This window comes from Amborella trichopoda, chromosome 9, assembly GCF_054954075.1.
Source record: "Amborella trichopoda isolate Santa Cruz 75 chromosome 9, AtrichopodaSantaCruz75HAP2 v2.0, whole genome shotgun sequence".
Taxonomy (NCBI): domain Eukaryota; kingdom Viridiplantae; phylum Streptophyta; class Magnoliopsida; order Amborellales; family Amborellaceae; genus Amborella; species Amborella trichopoda.
In genome coordinates, this window is record NC_142344.1 from 12,877,197 (window position 1) to 12,898,747 (window position 21,551).

The 21,551-nt window shown below is 36.8% G+C and overlaps 2 protein-coding genes across 8 annotated transcripts; both read left to right on the top strand.

Moving 5' to 3' along the window:
* Positions 1-343: 343 nt before the first annotated feature.
* On the top strand, positions 344-9,007 carry ISPF (isoprenoid F). 7 transcript variants are annotated; one of them, XR_967158.3, is made up of 5 exons: positions 344-472; positions 557-786; positions 1,543-1,673; positions 7,143-7,483; positions 8,694-9,007. XR_967158.3 is itself a non-coding variant. In XM_011630681.3 (4 exons), exons 1-4 carry the CDS (start codon positions 360-362, stop codon positions 7,374-7,376), a joined length of 708 nt encoding a protein of 235 aa, XP_011628983.1. In that variant the 5' UTR covers positions 344-359; the 3' UTR covers positions 7,377-7,736. The 7 variants fall into 7 exon arrangements, 4 of the variants coding, with proteins under 4 accessions (XP_011628983.1, XP_020517285.1, XP_088702453.1 ...); XR_016040442.1 differs by having other exon boundaries at positions 7,206-7,483; XR_016040443.1 differs by having other exon boundaries at positions 344-423.
* A 7,356-nt stretch (positions 9,008-16,363) lies between these two features.
* Positions 16,364-21,223, top strand: LOC18424364 (putative serine/threonine-protein kinase At1g01540). The gene is made up of 8 exons (XM_006828953.4): positions 16,364-17,609; positions 17,805-17,909; positions 18,135-18,257; positions 18,387-18,557; positions 18,662-18,791; positions 18,880-19,092; positions 19,238-19,396; positions 20,914-21,223. The coding sequence occupies exons 1-7, from the start codon at positions 16,993-16,995 to the stop codon at positions 19,373-19,375; spliced, it is 1,497 nt and encodes a 498-aa protein (XP_006829016.1). The 5' UTR covers positions 16,364-16,992; the 3' UTR covers positions 19,376-19,396; positions 20,914-21,223.
* The last annotated feature ends 328 nt before the right edge of the window (positions 21,224-21,551 follow it).

Below are 21,551 nucleotides of genomic sequence, written 5' to 3' on the forward strand. Positions count from 1 at the left end.
ACATATGTATGATATTTGAAAATATTAAAAATTGACGGTTCAAAAATACGTTACAAAATATACTATTTTAAAAATTTAAAATTTATTTTTTTCTCATGTCCATGCATCTTGATGTCGAGATGAAGACATTTGAGCATCAAAACAATATTTTTTGGTGAAAATTTGGAGGTAGGCTCTAATTTGATTGTTTAGGGCCTCGGCTCTATATAAACTTTTCCGTTTTTAAAAATGCATGGGCTTCCACTTGGTTAAGTGGAGGGGAGATGGATGATTCCCGGTTCTTGTCTCTATCTGCGTGCGCCCTCTGCCATTTTTAACTCCAAACGCGGACCACGTTTGCCCTGCGGAACGAGGAGGCAATGGCGGCTCTTCTTCCAACTCCTTCTCTTTTCACCACTAAGTTTCCTTCTAAAACCCGCGCCAGTACACCCTTTCTCTCTCCTATCAATCCCCTTTCTCTCACTAACTCACGGTCTTCACCATCCTCAATCTCTCTATATGATTTTCTCTCTCTAGTTTCTCTAATCTGATTTGTTAAATTTGGTTTCTTTTTCAGTTCAATTTTGTGGAGCTCTAGCGAATTTGGGCGAAGAGTGGAGGTGCGATGTCACGCTATGAACAGTGCTGTTGAGGTGCAGACAAAGAGGAGCTCCGATAAACCTAGGGTTTCACCGCCTTTTAGAGTGGGGCATGGCTTCGATCTTCACAGGCTTGAGCCTGGTTTGCCTCTCATTATTGGAGGAATCAATATACCCCATGATAGAGGTTGTGAGGCTCATTCTGATGGTGAGATTAGGGTTTCATTTTGTTCTTCCATGTAAATTGCTCTCCTTTGAATCATGGCTTTTTCTCTCCGTAGTCTGTTTTGTAGAAAATTGGCTTGTGTTTACTTTGGTATCTCGATTGCTTTGGTTTATTTCGGGTAAATTTTGTTTACCTGTTGTCTCTGGAGTAATTCTTCTGGATTTTATATTGATTCCTGAATAAATTAGGCATGTTTGTGTTTGCTTTCATTAGTTGCCATGTTAAGAAATTTTTTAACTAAGTAATTTTTGTGTATGCATTTTCTCATGGTGTAATTCCGTACTTGCGGATAATATTGAGGAAAATTAATTTTTCAATTTGTATTGTTTATACGAAAGGCTTGTTATTTTTTGACTGTCCTGTGATATCTCATTCATTTTCATGACTGGGTTTCAGAATCATTATATACTTCTGTTTTAATATATTCCATGCTTTGCCCTGAAGGAAACATTCGTGCATTATTTTGAATAGATTAACGGTGTTCTTCGCTATTTTAATCATCCAAGGAGCCTTCATGTTTTGTGCTTAAACTTATGGAGTTTCCCAATAATGTTATGCTTGGTTGTCATAAGTTTTTGTGGGACCATTTTCCATTTTTAATTGAGTCCTTGATATTTTTCTTGCGTTTTAGAAGTTTCATTTCTTGTTTAAATTAGCTAACTTTTATGGTGACTACCTTGATTTTGACTTCTTGCCTAAAATCATATCTGATTGTTTGAAAGAAAATTATAATTATAGGTGATGTGCTCCTGCACTGTGTGGTCGATGCAATTTTGGGGGCTCTTGGACTTCCGGATATTGGCCAAATTTTCCCTGATAGTGATCCTAAATGGCGGGGAGCAGAATCATCTGTCTTCATGAGAGAAGCAGTATGTTGCTCATCTCTATACTTCTTTCCTATTTGTTGCTAAAGATAATCCAATTTTGTATTATATATTCATTGTCTTTTTCATATTTAGATCTAAAAGGTAAAGACTCTTATATCTATTAATGCATGGATTATACTATTTTATGTTTGTTGGTAATGTTTTGGGGCTTTATTTAGAGTTCAACTTGAAGTGTACATCACATGCTAGCATAGATTGGTCTAGTAATACCTCCCAAACCTTTTTGCTCCCAAAATGGGTTTCACATAATAAAGTACTTTCAATCCAAGGCCAGCTTCTTCAGGTTCATTATCTTCTAGGCAATCTAGGCAAGAAATTCATCAATTCAGTTTTGGTTTCTCCAATATTTGATTATTTTATCGGAGATCCCCATTTAGACCATGGTGTAATTGAACTAGAATTCAACAGTAGCATATTTTGGAAACTTGTGACTTGGACAGTTTGGCTTTAATTTGGTTCCATTTGAAAATTTAAACCATAGTTACTGGGATCTCCTATTTTGGTAGGCGATCCCTTCTAGGATCTTGATTCCGTCTCTCCCAGAACGGATCTTTCAGGGATTTCGATTTTTAAATTTTGGGATCTCGAACCCCACTCATAGGGATCCCGATTCCTGCTGTTAGGGATCTCGATCCTAACCTAAATGACCAAGATAACAACCAAACTAATGATTTTCTTTATTTATAACCAACTAGCAACACAACTATTGCTTGCTTGCTATCAATAATAAGATCCCTACTTTAGAGAGTATATATAATCCTAGATTATCATACACTTTAGGGTTGGTAACAAGATCCCCAAAAAGTTGGGATATAATTCCAAAAGGTCGGGATCAAGATCCCCAAAAGGTTGGAATCTTGATCCCTAACATTTGGGATCTTGATCGCTAACATGTGCATTCTACGGACAGCTTTTCCAACCATAGAGATCTTCTAGCATTTCACAATTCCTCAATCTCGATACCGATCCCGATCCCGATCCCGGTACTGTTCTCGCTCCCGATCCGAATAACTATGATTTAAACCTCGGTGATTCCGTCTCAAACTTGAGTGAGATGACTTAGACCCACCCGTGTCACTCCAAACTAACACCTGCTACTTGGAAGATCCAAATCTTGACCGAGTCTGCTTCTGATTGACTGGTTGAACTAGACCATACTCTTTGTTTTGAATATGAGATTGGTCGCTATGTTTCTAATAGCATGGTTTTATGCCAATGTTCAAAGCGGGGTTGGCAATGGGCCGGCTGCCCAAAAACAAATAGGGCCTTGGCCACAAAATTTGGTACGAGGACTGGGCAAGGGCCGGTGCTGGCCTGGTCTAGCTTGGGCTTGGGCAGTGACACGTTCGGCTTGGCCCGAACCCCTTTACCTTAGTTTTTATTTTTTGTTTTTTTTTTTTATTGTATTTGGCCCACCCTAGCCCTGACAGGGTCTGGCAGGGTTAGGCCTATGGTGACTAGGGCCAGGCTAAGGCCATTGCCACCCCTAGTTCAAAGGCCTAGCAAGTCTAACTAGCAATCACATGACTCATGTGGAACTGATGCCCTGCCAGCTCTAGAGGGCCCTAGTGACTTGTTATTTTGACTGAAGTACCCGGTTACATACCCCAGCGGTTTCTTGAGTCTTACCCAAGTCTCCACAAATACCCAAGTCTGACACTTTCTTGTGAATAAGTGGGGGTAGAAAAGTGAATGCCTTGGGGAGGAAAACTGAATGCGCTTTCTAAATTTTGCAGCCACATGGTGGTTTGCTACGGCTTGAAAATATCAGTTCAGGGTTATTTCTATGTTATCTTTGGATCCGTGATTTAAATTTACAAATATGTGATTTTGAATTTCAATTTAAGGTTTGGGTGAAACCTCTACAATCTATAGATCGAGGTAGATCCGGAACCAAGGCTTAACGATGGTATGGGGCTTTTAATTTGTGGCATTTGAGTGTCTTTTAGTGATGATTGAGGCCTCTATTTGAATGGGATAGAAGTTTAAAAGATCATTTCGAAAGTTTGGGCAATAGAGCAATTTCACTTGTTAAAAGGAAAATAGAGAACTATGAGAGAGAAGCACATGAAAATAAAAGAGAAGAAACTTTGATGTAACTTGTTATAGGACCATTTTATTTACTCTACAAATCTTACTTAGGGAAGAGAATGCCCGTATAGAAGCATAGGCTCCTACATTTAGTAGACATCTTGAGATACAAATCCCAATGATCACGCAAACACAATAATGGCATACGATATTTAGATTAAATTTATAACAAGATAAAGTACCGGAAACATTATCTAGAAGATGTGTTCCTGTCATCTTTTGAGCCACTTGGAAGTAGAGAAAGAATAGGATCTTTAATCAAACCTGTACATATTGTGCAGGACTCTCTGGGAACATATCTGGTATTGCGTGCTCATGTGGACCATTGGGATCCATGTATCTTATTTTGGAGCTGTATGACCATGTCTGATATTGGATGCCAACCCTCTAAGTGACCAACCTAAGCTACGAACTGAGGTAATTGTGGGCATGGGCCATTTCACAGGGTGCCACTGAATACTGATATTTGATGGCAACTCTTGGTTCATTGTGTTGGCATAGCCTCAGGGTCCATGTGTATTTGTGATGCACTGGGGACGGATACGTTGGCCTTATTGTCAGGCTTAGAGCTTTCCCTCTGCTTATCCTTTTGGGGCCATTAAAAAATTAAGGCTTCTTGCTAGAATGATCTTGATGACTTTGATAAAGGGCATGGTCTTGTGCGGGGTGCTGATCTCTTTCTTTACGTGTATTGTGCATTGATGAGTCAGTTCACTAGAAGTGGACATGTGGTTAAATTTGAATAATGATCTTGATGACTTTGATAAAGGGCATGGTGGTATGCGGGGTGCCGATCTCTTTCTTTACGTGTATTGTGCATTGATGAGTCAGGTCACTAGATGTGGACATATGGTTAAATTTGAATAGAAATGTGTGGCTCATATCACTCATTACTCGTTACCACTCCCTGATGGCTGATGCTTGACTCCTCAAATCATGCTTCTAGTTCTATGGTCTCCATCATGGTCGGTAGGCTAGGGAGAAAGGGAGAATGATCCTAAACATGGCATTGAAAGGATCCAGCAGAGTAAAAGATGAAGGTTAGGAAGCTTTTCTAGAAACTGAACATTGCTTACTGCTTGCTGCCACAAAGACTTGGCAGGCGGAAAATTTTTACGGATTAGATCAATGGAAGACTGAATTTATCATGGATTGAATGGTCCTTTATTGTCCATGTTCATCCTCGCTGGTTGAAAATTTATGCGGTGAAGGCAAAGACAATGGAGAAATATACTTCTTTGTCCTCTCTCGTTCTTTTTTTTTATTGGTTATGTAGTTCATTGGTACTATTCAAACATGGCATGTTGTAACCAGTCAAGCCCAAGCCTGTGTCACAAAAGCATTTTAGGAAGACAGAGGTGATTTTGATCACTGGTTGAGCCTATGATATCTGAAGGGATTTGCATTGTTCACTACGCCGTGGCCATCCTTTGCCGGTCCCAAGCCCCGGTAAAGGAGGAGGGTTGTGTTAGATAGGCAGTCTGCATTTAACTTTGTTGTAACTTCCCATGAATCCTTTCCTTTCCATGTGGATTCAGATACGTTTATCTTGCTTGACAAACATGTCTCTAGCAGGACTATTTTAACAACTACGAATATACCTTCTTGTTGTCCCGCTCTATTGAATGATTGGCTGTATGGATTCGGCAGTAGCTACAGTCCAAAATCTTTCTTTTTCAGAAAGTGCAAATATTTTAGGAATTGTTGAAATTTCCATCCTAACTTACTAAGTGCAAGCAGCTCTCATAAAGTTTAATTTTTAATTTGTTCGCCGTGCACCGTTATGAACCCATGCTATCCCCATTTTTCCAACATCGTGTAATTTCACAACTTCATGCGCTAATATGCTGGTTGATGCATGAAATTTTAAAATCTATGACCATTAGATAATTCGCCTAATGACACTTGCCCATGGATTGGCACGTTTTTGATATGGCAAAGTATTTCCCTTCCCTTGTTGTCAGGCTTGTTGGCGAATTCCAATCAGGAGGTTTTTTTGAATTTTGACCAGAATATCAGATAAGTCAGTGATTTTGGGTTTCAGACATGATTGGCATCGTTTGAAAAGTCCAACCTAGTCAACTTGGCTTGCCCGAGTCAAATTGACTTTTGAATATAAACCATTTTTTTTAAATCTGGGTGAGTTGCGGAGTTTGCTTGCCCAAGAAAAGTTGACTTGAGAGGGGTCTGACTTTGAAAACATAGGTCAGTTGCGAACTTGACTTACCTGAGTTTTTCAACAGATGATTATGGGTTTGAAGACTTGCTTGTCTTTCCCTGTTTAGCAAATCCTGTTTCTTTTAGGAAAATGTTAATTTTTGGTGTTCAAATTTCTTGCTGAGCCAATTTGCCCTACAGCCCTAGACTTTGCCCTACAGCCCTAGACATGAATGTTCCAGTTTATGCAGAATACCAAGTTGAATATTTTGACCCATGATGCTGGGTAAGGAAATCTTGAGAGCCTTTATATTGTTGTAATATTCATCATCCATTAGTTGCAGCAAAGCAACACCTCTACCTAATTATGGGGATTCTCAAACATGTAGAAATCTATTTTTTAATGGAACTTTTGTGGGTCCCAAAATTTAGGTACTAGGATGGTTGAGTGGATATTTAGCACAATCCTGACAGAAAATTCATCATTTGGGTTATTATGTGATGATATATTATCTGCACATACATTCATGAATTTCTCATCTTAACTAATTATAATTCATTTTCTCAATTTGATAGGATTATTCAAAATAAGGACGGATTATCCAAAATAAGGACTATCTATAGCTTCGATACTGAAAAAAATGAAGATTAGTGTCTATTTCACAGAAAGAATTACATACACATGATTTACCATTATAGTAGTTCATGTGTCAGGCAGAGAGGGTAACTAAAATTTATAGAAATATATGGAGATCCTATGGGCATAATGACGGCAATATAATGTTAGGCTTAGTAAAAGGAATGTGAATAAGGTACCCCCTGGATTGGTAGAAAAGTGAATCAGGCCTTCAATGAATGTTTCCCATATTTGGCAGCATTGTTGTCATAGTTGCAAAGCTTTGGTTTTGGGTTGGAATGCCCTTCTCTGCTTTCCAATTAACGATTAGAATTTTGTGTGAGAGCTCAATGAGAACTTCATAGACCTTGAAGTTTCCATTGAGATCCATGACAACCTCATGTACTTTACGCGTTATAAAATAACTTCATGGACCTTATCAATATGATCATCGTGGAATGCAAATTATTAATCCGGCAAATTTGATTTGTTGGCCTGCATACACAATATTTATAACACTGACCAAAAACCCATTGATTTTAAACATAAGCTACAGCACTCACATTCTGAGTTGCTTGTTATCTTAGGTGAAGCTTATGCATGAGGCAGGCTATGAACTTGGTAACTTGGATGCCACCCTCATCTTGCAGAGACCCAAGCTGAGCCCCCACAAAGAATCAATCAGGGCCAACCTATGTGAGCTTCTTGGAGCAGATCCTAGCGTAGTCAATCTTAAAGCGAAAACTCATGAAAAGGTTGACAGCCTTGGAGAGAACCGAAGTATTGCAGCTCACACTGTGGTTCTTCTCATAAAGAAGTGACAACCCTTTGGGAGTTGATGATCGATATGCGGCTTTCGAGGGGAATGTTGTTACTTTCAACTCTGAAGAGTTGCAGTGAAGGATGGTGACCTCAAGGTTGGACTATTGTAAGTTTAATCTTCATTAAGATTTGGTTTAAAGCTGACTGCATTTGTACCATAAGAATTAGAAATATCTGAAAATGTGGTTGATTAAAGCTCTGAATCTTGAGCTCCTGTCCCTTCTGCTTCATTATTCCTCGGTCATGGTTAGAAAATTCTATTTTGTTCCTTCATGATTTCATATAGAGTTTGAATTTTGAACTGGGAAGAGTATTGTTCTTTATAAATATAGTAATATGAGATACCATTGATCCTTAAACCAATGCCAGTTACGTTCCATTCCCATTCCTTTCTCTCGCTCCTTGATGTGTGCCTCCTGTCCCTCTCGTGACAGGCATTCAGAGGCATCGGAGTATACATGTGTTTTGCATTTGCCGACCACAAATAGGTGGGAAAATGCTCTGATGATGATGATGATGATTTTCATTCCCTTCCTAAAATCAAATTTGATCTTTTTCCATTGAAGAGAAGCTCTTATAAGTAGCCAAGTGCAATGCGCTCATAGGCTCTTGGTAGACACGCAAACCCGTATGGCTTTATGTCAAAATATTCTTGATTAGTTTCTAAGATATCCTACTACTTTATGATTATGTATTAATAATATTTCTAAAGCCAAAAGACATCCTACTCCCATGGGAGTATACTATCCATTTATTTACAGGGGAATGCGCATCCAAGTTTTTTTGGATTTCAAATTTTGGGGATGTAATTTCTAGAGGCTAATCTCAATTCAAAAAAAAATTCCCAAAATAAGTTTAATGTAATAGGAGAAAATAGTGCCTCCAATTTTTTAAAGGCTAGATCTAAATGTTATAAAATTCAAAGCTACAGTTTTTTTGTTTTGAAAATAATTATCTGGTTCCCAAAATTTCGGATTAAAAAATACACTAGAATAGGTGAATTAGATGCACGGTTTACTCCCGCATGAGCATAGTATACGTGCTCATGTCTAGATCCTCATAAGCCTTGCTTTTCATGTTTTTGTAATTGACATCAATGCAACTTGTGGAGCAAGGATTTAAAAAATTGGTGATTTGGATCATGAATCGGTCGGTTAGTCGTGTCGGTTTTGTCATAGAATTTTAATTTTTAATTTTTATTATTATTATTATTTTAACTATTGAATCGGTCAGTTTTCATTAGTTATGACTGGTTCTCTTACCAAACAAAGCCCACTTAATTCTTTTCTAATTTGTTTTTTGGATTGCCACTCCAGATCGTTGACATGCCGGAAATTGAAAGAGGTGATTTGGGTGACATATCCGTTTCTTAAAACCTGTCTGGAACTCAATATTGGGCAACGTCTCATACATGGTGTCCACCAATCAAGTTCTATATCTATCATGGAAGTGCCGTTCGAATTCTGTCAGCTATAGTGACAGTCGTATTTCATGGCGGACAAAACGCATTAAAGATGTGTGTCATTTTCTTCATGAGCGCCGTTTGATGCTTGTGACATCTCTTCCATATTTTTGTTTCTTCCTAAATGCACGACTGACATTAAGAAGGCTTGAGTTCGTTATTGCCAAATTGTCTTATTCGACGCCTTGTTAAATCAGTTTTTCAAAATCCATTTGTTCATAAATTCGTGTCGAGTTTTGATTAGTTCAAATCGATGATTCAAAAATATAGTAATAAATAAATAAAATTAAAATTAAAATTATAGTAGATCATTTCTCCACAAATTTGTGTCGGATCGTTGGATCGAGTCTAGATGAGTCTGAATCAATGATATTAATAAATAAATAAAATAAAAATAAAAGTTTATATGGTAAGGATATGGAGGGCATCTAAGAAAATATTAAATAAAATTAAAAAAAGAATTATTAAGGAAGGGCTTTAGGGGGTCTTCATGAGAATGGAACTGTAAATGTCATGTTGCTGCATCCGCCACCTTATCTACCTTGCTCTGAGCCAAAAATATTTACTTGAAAAACATTTTAGGGGAAAGACCATTTAAATGGTCAAACAATCGTACAAACTCATTAAGGTGGACAAATCATCCTCCCTCAAAATTGTTTTTTTTTTTAAATCCAAATTGTCAATATTTTGTATTTAGAGGCGTAAATAAGGAGACGCATTTAGGTAACTTGACCACATAAGTTTCCCAAGCAAATGATCTGGATACTCTTTTGAGATAAGGGTTTCAAGTTAAAGAAAGTGAGTTTTATGTTGCTAACCACGAATAGAGAGGGTTGGATTGCTCCTACCAAGGTTTTAAAAACATGATTCGGTGACCCAGATTGCCCCTCTAAAAAGCCAGTCGAGAAAAATCGGGGAGGACAAGTTGTTTATGGTGCCCACACCATTGTCAGAAAAATCGGGTGATCTAACCGGTAACCGCTTGGTTAGATCGGAACTGGCCCCTTGCCGGTTCCAGTTTCAAGCGGTTTTGTTGATCTACTGGTATTTTTTTTTTTTTTTTTAAAAAAAGTATATAAAATCTCAAAAATAAAGAATTTGATTTGTAATACATTTTTAATAATTTTTACATTATGGGAAATATTAAATATTGTTTTGGTCATTAATATTTATTTTTAAAATCAATTTTTTAATTAATTTTTAACTTCATTTGAATGTGTTTTGTTTTAATCATTATTTATATGATTTTTATATTTTAGTAGATTCTTCCGACGCCATATCTGGTTAACCTCTTATTCGATTTTACGATCACTGGCCCACGCACTTACTGATGCACATGAGAGATCCTATAGCGTTATTTGAATTTGATGAGCGACGATCGTATTTCACAGCCTCAAGTGTCATAATCCCTCCAGCTTATTCACCAAACGAACTACAAAACTAGTTTGCTCTAATTTTGCTAGAAGATGTTATACTCCTTCAAGAGTATACTATCCATTTACTTTCTCGAGCAAAACTCATGTTAGAGATTTTTTTTTAGATCTCAAATTTGGGGATGTAATCTCTAGAACTCAGCAGTTCACTCAAGGAGAAAAAAAATATCTTACTCTCTACATGCCTAAAGAAAATGACATCCCAAAATTGCAAAGCAATTATCCAATTTTTGAGGGGAATGATCTGGATGTTCAATAACGCAGTGATACTCAGGAAATATCCTAAAGTTTTGGATAAGAGAAAATCCCTCAAGTAGCTATTTTGCCTAAGGGAGTATTTGTATGATAGGATGCTCCCACGCGTGGGTTACTCATAAGGGCCTCATGTTTCTTTGTTTATCCATTTTTTTCTTTTTTTTTTTTTTTTTTTTTAAAAAACGGCAAGTATAATTCATTGAGATAACGATGAGATACAAAAAGCAAAAAAAACAAAAATGAAAAGGAAGACCAAAAAAGAGGGGGACAGCTCCCAAGAAGAAAAAAAAAAAAAAAAAGAAAAGAAAAGAAAAGAAAAGAAAAAAGAAAAGAGAGAATAGAGTAATAGATAAGATTAGACAAATAGAGCACAAAAAAAATAGAACTAAGACGGTGTTCTTTCTTTGGCTAAGCAATAGGCATCTCCCCTATAGACTTAGAATAATCTCATCCATAATAGAAGTCCAAGCCCAAGGCACATGCTCTGGGTCTTTGCACCATGCAATAATATTGGCATAATCCCCTTCAATAACCAGGTGCGATATGCTAGGGTATAGTTTGGACAAGCCCACAACCTCATTAATACCACACTAATGCATGGTAATGCCACAAGGTTGCTCCATCTAGATCTCATTATTTTAGAGTTAACTTGCGTAACTTTTCTATTAAAATCTATTTTTAAAGTAAAATTAAACAAAACACCTCTAAATGAGGTTAAAATAACAGTATAAAAATAGATTTTGAAAAATCAATTTTGTGACCGGAGATATTTTTGAAATAATCCAAAAAAAAAAAATTGTCAAAAAGTAAGTATTCAAGGCGAAAATACTTTTCAATCTTTGCTAAAATGATACAACACATAAAAAAAACATGTTACAAACAAAAATTCTCATTTTAAAACATTTTATGTAACGCTTTTAGAATTTATTTTTTAAGATCCCTAAGTTGGACACCTAACTTCAGGATATTCGAGCACATCAAGATGGTGAAAGCGAGTCACTTGGCCGGGTCCGAGCGGACTCACCCGAAAAGTCGAACACTAATTTATCCAATAGAGCAAACGTAATGTTCTCCTGTGCTACCCTCATGGAATATTTTGTTGAATAAAATATTTTCTTATATCATTTTGGAAACTCTGAAAATGTGAATACTTCCTCTTTATTTTGACTGTTTGAAATTTGGAGGTTAAATTTATGACTCGTTTTGTAGCACGCGTCACAGGGCACAAAGACACGCATTTTTCTCCTCCAATTCAATGTAGGTAGTCAACTTCCCCCCTTTGCACGGCATCCAATAAAGAGCTGGAAATTCAATAAATACGTGAAGTCCTCCTTGGTGGGGCGGGAAAGAATTATTCCCCCATTAGTTATATCTTATGCTCCCGCGGGAGCATGTTTCGCATTTACTCCCTCTGTTGAAATCCTATGTTTCATTTTTCCATAACTCTACATGTATTTGATCTCAACCTCCGAAATAGGAAAAAAAAACTTTATACACCCTCGAGAAGTATCCAAGATTGATACATAATTAAATGGATTTAGTTTCAATAATGCCTAGAGCTTATGAAAAAATAAAGCTTCACATCATAATCTAAAACACTTTAGGTGTGGGAAACCCTTATGATGGCTCTACAATCTATTTCCATTATCAATTATAAAATTTTTAGCTCAAAAAATTATACAGGCTTCATGGATCTATGAACACTTGAAAATGAGTTGTCTAGATAATGTGTTATAATTTAATATATTATTTGAAGCCTTGAAATCCTAATTTTTGTCACGTCCATATTAGTCAAGTTGAGATGATTGATTCGAAGGTTTTTTTTTTCGAACTTTCACTCTGGTTTTCTCAAACTCTCACTTTGGTTGGTGACTAGGTGAGGGCTGCACCTGCCCTTAGGGTGCATGCGTTCGAAGATCTGTGGTGAACAGTGGCTACTCTCTTTGTATCTCTGTCCTGGCTAATTTTCGATGAGGTTTGAGAGGCGGCTTTACTTTTTTTTCATAGGGCTTAGGCCTTGTTTTAACATTTGCCTAATTAGATTAAAGAAAAAGCCTCTACTTTTTAGAGAGTGAAATGTAAGTTCCTTGTAAGTTTTTTAAAATATTCATTTAGTGATTTTAAAATGAATTTCAGAATTCTAAATTGAAAAAAAAAAGTCCTCTTGAATATGTGTTTTGGCCAGAGTAAGTGTATAATAAGCCCTAGAAAGACCACACCACGGGCTAATGAGATCTGCCCACCAATTCCTTCAACTAAATACGAAACTCTCTTTCAAGATTTCTGAATGCCTAAACTACCCACCTCCCTCCTCTCGCCCACAAGCGCTTGGCGAGGGTGTATATCGGTTATTTACGAACTTTCACTGGGTTGTTCTGTAGGAAAGGCTCAATATCCAGAGGACGTGGTTTTTATAAGGCCTAGGTTTTATGAAAGCAAAATAAACTCTCACCTCAAATCCACGTCCAAAAAATACTTTAAGCAACGGAAATATCTATGATGGCTCTAAAATCAATTTTCAATACCAACAAAATTTGAAACTCAACAAATGGTACAACATTTATTTTTAAAGTCTAGATAATATTTTACAATATACACTATTTTTAGAGCTTTACAGTCTATTTTTTTTTTTTACAACCACAATGTTCAATTCGGGATCATCAGGGTTTTTCAATGCTTTACTTGCATTGTTCAATGAGTTATGAAGTGAAGATTTACTTATTTTGATATGACTACAGCCTTATCAAATCATTCTTCATATGTGGTACTTGATCATTCATGAAAGTTATGCCCTGGAGAATTCACTCACCGTTTTGTAGTTGATACCAACTCCTCCATCGCTTTGATTCTCGGAGACTTTGTTTCTCAATCAATCACTGAGAGACAGAGAGAGTTGCCCAACTTAGAGAGAGATTTCTTGAGTTAAGGACCGACAATGGGCCCTACGGCACATTGGGCCTCAGTTGGCCGGCCCTAAAAAAGTAAGGCCTTGGGCTACAAATTGTGCCTCGAGAGCCAGACTAGTGCCAGCTTTGTTGGCTTGCTTGGTCATCTTGCTTATTTGTTTATTTTTTATTATTATTATTTTATTTTTGACCCGGTCCAACTCTATGGGACACAGGTTAGGATCATTTAAGGAAAAAATGGCCCCATGATTAGATTAGAACCGGCCACTCTCGGTTTTAGCCGATTATGGTAACCTGCTAGATATTTTAATTTTTTTTAAAAAAATATATATAAAATCCAAAAAATAAGGGATTTTGTTGGTAATCTATTTTTTAATATTTTTCATCATTATGGAAAAAGTTAAAAATTGTTTTGGTCATTAATACTTGTCTTTACATTTACGTATATTTTTTAGAAAATTTTAAAAATACTTTTAAATTGTTTAAAATTTATATTTTTCATTCATTTTAACTTTTAATATATTTTAAATATATTATTAGATTTTTTTAACATTTCTAATTAGACTTGTCTAATTAGACGGGTTGAATTGGTTAGAGCGGTTCCCAGTCCATGTCTGGCTAACTATTCCACTTCGATTTTTCTACACTGGCTCGGACAGGGCGAGGCGAGGCGACTTCGATTTTTCTACACTGGCTCGGACAGGGCGAGGCGAGGCGACGGTTGGGATAGGAGGAGCTCATTTTTAGTAGATTTTATTGGATACGATGAACATCTTTGCTTAAATAGTTATTTTACTATGTTTAGATCTCTAATCACACCAAAACTCTTCCACTATCCTTCATAATGTTATTATTGCATTCGATGCAACCAGAGTTTAGAAAAACGTCGAGTCCAACAGGACTTGCCCTGTTCGACTCGAGAATCTCCATGGACGGATCGAATCGGTGAAAAAAACGGGAATCGTCCAGTTCTAGAGAGAACCGGACGATTCTGCACAGTGACTCGCCGATTCACTGTACGGAATCGGCGAGTCCCATACCGAAGAACATATTTTTTTTTATTTTTATTTTATTTTATTTTTTGTAATCCATGATAGATTTTTTTGTAATACTTGATCGATTTTTTTGTAATCCATGATCGAATTGTTTTTTTTTTTCTTTGTAATCCATGATCAAATGTTTTTTTTTTTTTTGTAACCCATGATAGAATTTTTTGTAATCCATGATCGAATTTTTTGTAATCCATGATCAAAATGTTTGTTTTTTTTTCTTGTAATCCATGATCGAATTTTTTTTTTTTTTTTTTGTAACCCATGATAGAATTTTTTGTAATCCATGATCGAATGTTTTGTAATCCATGATCGAAATGGTTGTTTTTTTTTTGTAATCCATGATCGAAATGTTTGTTTTTTTTTTGTAATCCATAATCGAATTTTTTGTTTTTTGTTTTTTTTGTAACCCATGATAGAGTTTTTTTGTAATCCATGATTGAATTTTTTGTAATCCATGATCAAGTTGTTTTTTTCTTTTTTTGTAATCCACGATCGAATTTTTTGTTTTTTTTTGTAATCCATGATCGAATTTTATGTAATCCATGATCGAATTTATGCAATCCATGATCGATTTTTTTGTAATTCATGATAGAATTTTTTGCAATCCATGATCGAATTTTCTGTAATCCATGATCGAAATGTTTGTTTGTTTTTTTTGTAATCCATGATCGAATTTTTTGTTTTTTTTTGTTTTTTGTAACCCATGTTAGAATTTTTTGTAATCCATGATCGAATTGTTTTTTTCTTTTTTTGTAATACACGATGGAATTTTTTGTTTTTTTATGTTTTTTTTTTTTTTGTAATCCATGATCGAATTTTATGTAATCCATGATCGAATTTTTTGTAATCTGTGATCGAATTTTTTGTAATCCATGATCGAATTTTTTGTAATCCATGATCGAACTTTTTGTAATCCATGATTGAATTTTTTGAAAATTTGTGATTTTTTTTTTAATCCATGATCGAAATTTTTTTTGTAATCCATGATAGAATTTTTGAAAATTTGTGATTTTTTTTTTTAATCCATGATCGATTTTTTTGAAAATTTGTTAATTTTTTTTTTAATCCATATTATTCAAAGAGAAAATGAGAGAGATGATGATTCTGAGGCCACCCTATCCCCATATTATTCACATATCGAGTCCCAACAGCAACAGTGTAAGGATGAGCACGACAGTGCAGGTGAGCATGAAGGATAGACAAGTTTCGGGGATTTTGGATTGGGAACACAATAAAACACTAACACTCGGGGATTTGGGAATAGTCAGACGCCTACTAATATCGATGATTCGTTTTTAGATCGAATCAATTAATTGTTAAACGAATTCAATCAATGGCACCAGCGTGACCAAGAAGAACAATAACGTCATCTATCATTTTATTTTTAGATCATATGTTATTAATTTTATGCTTTATTGTAGTCCATGTATGTTGATATACTTATTCCATGATAATTCTATGTTTATCCTTTTGTGTGATGTAAATTAAATGCTGAATGGCGGTTCATGTAGGGAAATTACATATCAATATTCGCATATTCATTAAAAAACATGAAAATTCTTAATGGAGTACTCTCGTTTTTTATTGAATTCCTAAAAAAAAATATTTATAATGAATTTTAATAATTTTTTTGAATTTTTTTTAAGCTTTATTCTGACCAATTCACCCGATTTCTGATCCGAATCGCATATTTTTTGATCCGGATCTGTTTTTTGGTTACCCGATCCGGGTCACCAATCCGCTTTTAAATCATTGGATGCATCGTTTGCTTTTTCAAAACCACAAGTCTCACTCTCCATTGACGAGGGTGTTTCGGTCATTTTGCACTTTCAGACAATCCTATATTTAATTATATCATGTACCTCTACTGTACTCCCTAGGGTGCGTTGTGTACTTCTACTCTCTCCTTCAAGAGGTGTTTTTCTAGCAATTTGTTTTTCTTTTTTTTTTGTAGAAATTACTTAGGATCGCTAGATAATTATTCTCAAAAAATATTAAAATTAGAGATTTTAAATATTTAGATCTCCTCACCAAAAAATTGGATGGTTAATATTTAATCTCGTGATCTTATTTTTTTTTTGAAAGTATAATTCGGAAATTTTTTTTTTATAAGGTTAATCTATGTGTTGAATAGGTTACATCCCCCAAAAAAAAAGAGGTCTGAATATTCATCCTAAACGGGGTTTTATCCGAGGAAATAAATGGACATTTTTCTCCCGCGGGAGTAGAAGATCGTTTGGCCATCTCGGTATTGTCTGTTTTTTTATTTATTTATGGACTCCACTTCTCGCACTTTCTGTCCCAGCACTCTTCTCTCTTATTTATTATTAATATTAATCAAATCTGCTTCTCGCTCTGCAACTCTCCACTGCCACTTGCCAGAGACCACTATCTCGTTCTCGCTGCAATGCCCGGGAAATCGAAACTCCGGCCTACGGCCGTTTCGCCTCCACATCATTGAGCAAAAATTTTGAGAGAGAGAGAGATTTTGTAGAGAGAGAAAGGCGATGTCTTTCTACGACGCGCCATTCCTCAACAACCAGCTCTCCAAACCCACCTCCATCTTTGGCCTCCGCTTATGGGTAGTCATCGGAATCTCAGTTGGGGCGGCCATTGTCATTGTTCTCTTCCTCCTCTCTCTCTGCATAGCTTTTCGTCGGAAATCGGCGGCCACCACTCGCCGGAAAACCCCTTTCTCTCACAACCTCCATAACCAATTCTCGACCACGCCTGTAGTATCTAGAGAGATTCAGGAAATCAACAACAATAACCCATCGTCTGACCTCGAGAAATCGGTAATCCATGTCTCTGAACATGCTTCCCCTGCTGTTTTCTCAGAACCCAGAAAGGATATACAAATTGATATCGGTAAAGACCATCGAATTATTTTTTCGGATAGGCAGGTGAGTTGTGAGAGTCGTTCTACTGTTGATTCGGCTCCTCCTGCTGTTCCTGAGGTCTCCCATTTGGGGTGGGGTCATTGGTACACTCTCAGAGAGCTTGAAATTGCCACGAATGGCCTCTCTGATGAGAATGTGATTGGTGAGGGGGGCTATGGTATAGTTTATCGCGGGGTACTTCTCGATAATACCATCGTTGCCATCAAGAACTTGCTGAATAACAGGTATTCATCTTGTTTATTTTATAAATTCTGGTCTTTTTTCTTGCATTCCATGATTTAAGGGATATTGGGATTTTATCAAATTGATGATGGTTTGGTGGTTTGTTGATTGTTGGGGGGTGTTATTAGCTTGAATTACTCATCTTTTGAGTTAATTGACAATTTTGGTAGTGATGAATTGGCGGAATTGAACTGTAGGGGTCAAGCTGAGAGAGAATTTAAAGTGGAGGTTGAAGCAATTGGGCGTGTTAGACACAAGAACTTGGTCAGATTGCTTGGATACTGTGTTGAGGGAGCTTACAGGTTTTCTCATTTGTCTATCTCATTGCTTTTCACTTCTCTCTCTACTCCAATACTTGGGTTCCTCTCTATTTCATCTATTGATACACTTTGCAGTATCGTTGTGGCCGTTTTCTTTTCCCTTTTTTTTTTGTTAACTTCTGCCCTAATTGACTTCATCTATCAGCTTTCGTATACATTTTGCTTTCCCTTGATCTTGTCTTGTTTCTCTCTTGTCTTGGTGATTAGGATGCTTGTTTATGAGTATGTAGACAACGGTAATCTGGATCAATGGCTTCATGGGGATGTAGGCCAACACAGCCTCCTAACATGGGACATCAGGATGAACATCATCCTTGGAACTGCAAAGGGGTATGTCCATTTTTGCTGAAATTGGGTACAAGCCACCACAATCCATAAATAACGAGTGAATTTCTATAAATTTTTGGTAGAATTTCTTCTTTGTATATTTCTTATATCTGATACTTCATATATGTGCAGTTTAGCTTATCTCCATGAAGGGCTTGAGCCTAAGGTAGTTCATCGAGATGTGAAGTCCAGTAACATATTGCTTGACCGGCAGTGGAGTCCCAAGGTCTCAGATTTTGGGCTCGCGAAGCTCTTGGGTTCAGAGAGGAGCTATGTAACAACTCGTGTTATGGGCACATTTGGGTTAGTATTTCATCGTAACATTTTGTTCCTTCCTAAAATTTTATTTTCAATCTTTCTAAGGATTCTCAAGTGCTGTAAATGACTATAGCCTATGTTCTTGATAGCTATGTGGCTCCTGAATATGCTAGCACTGGTATGTTGAATGAGAGAAGCGATGTTTATAGCTTTGGTGTGCTTATCATGGAGATAATTACAGGGAGGAGCCCAGTTGATTACAGTCGACCCCCTGGAGAGGTGAATTTGATTCATGCACAAAGTAAAGGAATTTGTGTTATTTATGAGATTTATTTGGGAAAGTAACTCTATGAACTGATTTTATCAGGTGAATTTGGTTGAGTGGTTGAAAACTATGGTAGGAAGTAGGAATGCTGAGCTAGTAGTGGATCCAAAAATGTCTGAAAAGCCCTCTTCTCGAGCTTTAAAACGAGCTCTTTTGGTTGCTCTTCGATGTGTGGATCCGGATGCTCTGAAGAGGCCTAAGATGGGCCATGTCATCCACATGCTCGAAGTTGATGAGTTTCCATTCCGTGAGAATGTATTGCTCTTCAATTGCATGTGTCATTAAGTTCTTGTTTTGTCATGTTAAGGGATGAAAGAAGAATGAATAAAGCAAAATTTAGAGTTTTCTAGATGGGGATTTCTTCTGATGCTTGGTTTTTTTCTGGTTTTCTTGTTTGCAGGGTCGAAGGAATGGAAGAGAAGTGCCTCGTTCACATGGCGTTGATGATTCTCATCATGTGAACCGTGGGGTGATGGAGACAGAAGTTACAAGAGAAGGGGAAAGCAGCGGGGAAGGCAATAAGACGAGGTGGACATGACTTCGAGGATATGATGAAAAGGTGAATTCCTCAGTCTTGAAATTTGGAATAGCCAATTTTGAGCCCCTTCACAGAGAGCTTTTCTTTAGCTTTTACTGTGCATCTCTCTGTAGTTTTCACTGGGAAAACAGGGTTATAGTAACTCTCTGTTCTTTGCATTGGGGCTCCATGTTTGGAATCTGTCTCATGTTGGTGGGAAATTTTATCATTTGGTGAGATTATTTATAATTTTTGTGGTAATTATCAGTGGTGAAAATTACCGTTCCTCAAATGCAAAACATAGCCTTTGCCTTTTAAAATTACATTTGCATCTTGGATGTTCTGTCAATGTTTTCTGATTGCTACTTGTATTTGGATATTCCTAGATGTTAATACTGCTCATTTCTGTGGCCACGTGACTCTTCCTGCTTTATCAGCCATTTAACTATTAGAGCTGTTCAAGCTTTGATTAAGGAGGTCCCCACTGAGATTATTTGTAATTGGATTCTACTCCAACTTTAGACCTCTCACTTTCTTTCTTCATCAGCCCCATGATAACCTTCGGTCTCAGTATGTTCTCCATTTTGAGTTTATGACCTTCTCATCTGAGGATTTAAACATGAATGAATTTCCCATGTTCAAAATGTTTCAGTTTTGATCCTGTTACCCTTGAAATTGTCGTCTCATGCTTTAAACAAGGGAATGAATTTTCAAATTATGAAGTTGATTCTGATCGCAGTCCTTAAATGCGGCAAACCTGTTGATTAGTAAATTGCATTGGGTCCTGTTCTGGGTTTTCTAGCCTTTCTAGCTATATTTCAACAGATCATATGATCTGTGAAAACGGAGTAGCATGGGTTATGTCAAAACTGAAACACATTATGTGGGGAATTGAACCTCAGACCTTCGCTTAATGGGCGAGTCTGATCGACTCCCGTACTGGTGGGATCATCCTGGAAAAATGAACCAATTCACTCATTCGCATAGAATTTTACATTTTAGTACTAAGACTCGTGTTGTTGTATCAACCTTCTTTACTCTCAGGCGCTACATGCTAAAAACTAACCAGTCTCAGTCCTTGACTTATTTGATTGGGAAATTATGGTTGAGTCCCTTGTGCTTTCCTTCTCCTATACACACACACATGGGTCTCTGGCAAAATGTGTTTCTATTTGTTTTCAAAAGGTTATACCTGCCTCATTGCGGTAGAAAAAAGTCATATCCAGTTCTAACTAATTCTATCTGAAATCTCTAGTTAACACTGGTCGGAAACCCCACTTTGAGACAATTTTCGGCCATGGTAATCTGACTTAGAAACTTGTTTTCATTCTCCATTATATATCTATATTCATTGATTACATTGCCTGTATCAACCTGCACATGTGGAAAGCCTCCAAACAGGGAGGTTACATGACCCCCTCCCCCCATCTCTCTTGTATCTCTCAACTATGGTCTCTGTAACTATCCTTTGATGTTTACAATACTTGGAGCAAATTTTAGAGAGAGAGAGAGAGAGAGAGCATAGCATGTGGAACCTGACATCCTTTGGAATTGGCCAGGCTGGAAGGAGAGGATGGGAGAAGGGGAATAGCTTTGGTTGCTTGTTGATGAATGGGTTTGGATTGGACAAAGGGGAAACAGCTGGAGATCAAAGAAAAAAGAGAAAAAAGGGTGGAGTGGGGTCCCCACAAAGGACCCCAATAAATTTGAGCTTTTGGCTGCACCTGCACCCAAACTTGGGTGGGCCTGTTGGCCTGCCACTGTGCTTTACACTCACCATAAAATTCTCATGACTGGTACGGATCATATGTAATATGTATCTATTTTTGTATATTGGTTAAAGGGGAGTGATTTCATGTCCAAAAGAAAGCTAGATATTTGGGGTGATTGAGAGGGGTCTATAACCAACCACCCAACTTCCTATTTTGTCTATTAATTCTTTCTTCTTTTGTTCTTTTGTCTAGGTATTGCATATTGCAAGACCCATTCGAATTCGATACAATGTCACAATTACCTTTAGCCATTAAATGTGAGATCCAGTAGTTTGTGGTGTATTACAAAGTTCGAAAAAGTGTTTTTCGACTTTGAATCTGGTCATTTTATTGTAGCATCATTCTAATTTCATATTTAAACGATAGCAATCGGTACCATTGTCATTTTGGCTGAAGGGGTACTTTTTAAGATTTTAACTCCCAGG

Excerpts from the sequence above, each read along its gene's own strand:
- ISPF (XM_011630681.3), top strand. The coding sequence starts at position 360 with ATGGCGGCTCTTCTTCCAACTCCTTCTCTTTTCACCACTAAGTTTCCT. Across the intron at positions 787-1,542 it reads TTGTGAGGCTCATTCTGATG|GTGATGTGCTCCTGCACTGT; the intron begins GTGAGATTAGGG and ends TTATAATTATAG. Across the intron at positions 1,674-7,142 it reads CTGTCTTCATGAGAGAAGCA|GTGAAGCTTATGCATGAGGC; the intron begins GTATGTTGCTCA and ends TTGTTATCTTAG.
- LOC18424364 (XM_006828953.4), top strand. The coding sequence starts at position 16,993 with ATGTCTTTCTACGACGCGCCATTCCTCAACAACCAGCTCTCCAAACCC. Across the intron at positions 18,558-18,661 it reads CGTGTTATGGGCACATTTGG|CTATGTGGCTCCTGAATATG; the intron begins GTTAGTATTTCA and ends TGTTCTTGATAG. Across the intron at positions 19,093-19,237 it reads AGTTTCCATTCCGTGAGAAT|GGTCGAAGGAATGGAAGAGA; the intron begins GTATTGCTCTTC and ends TCTTGTTTGCAG.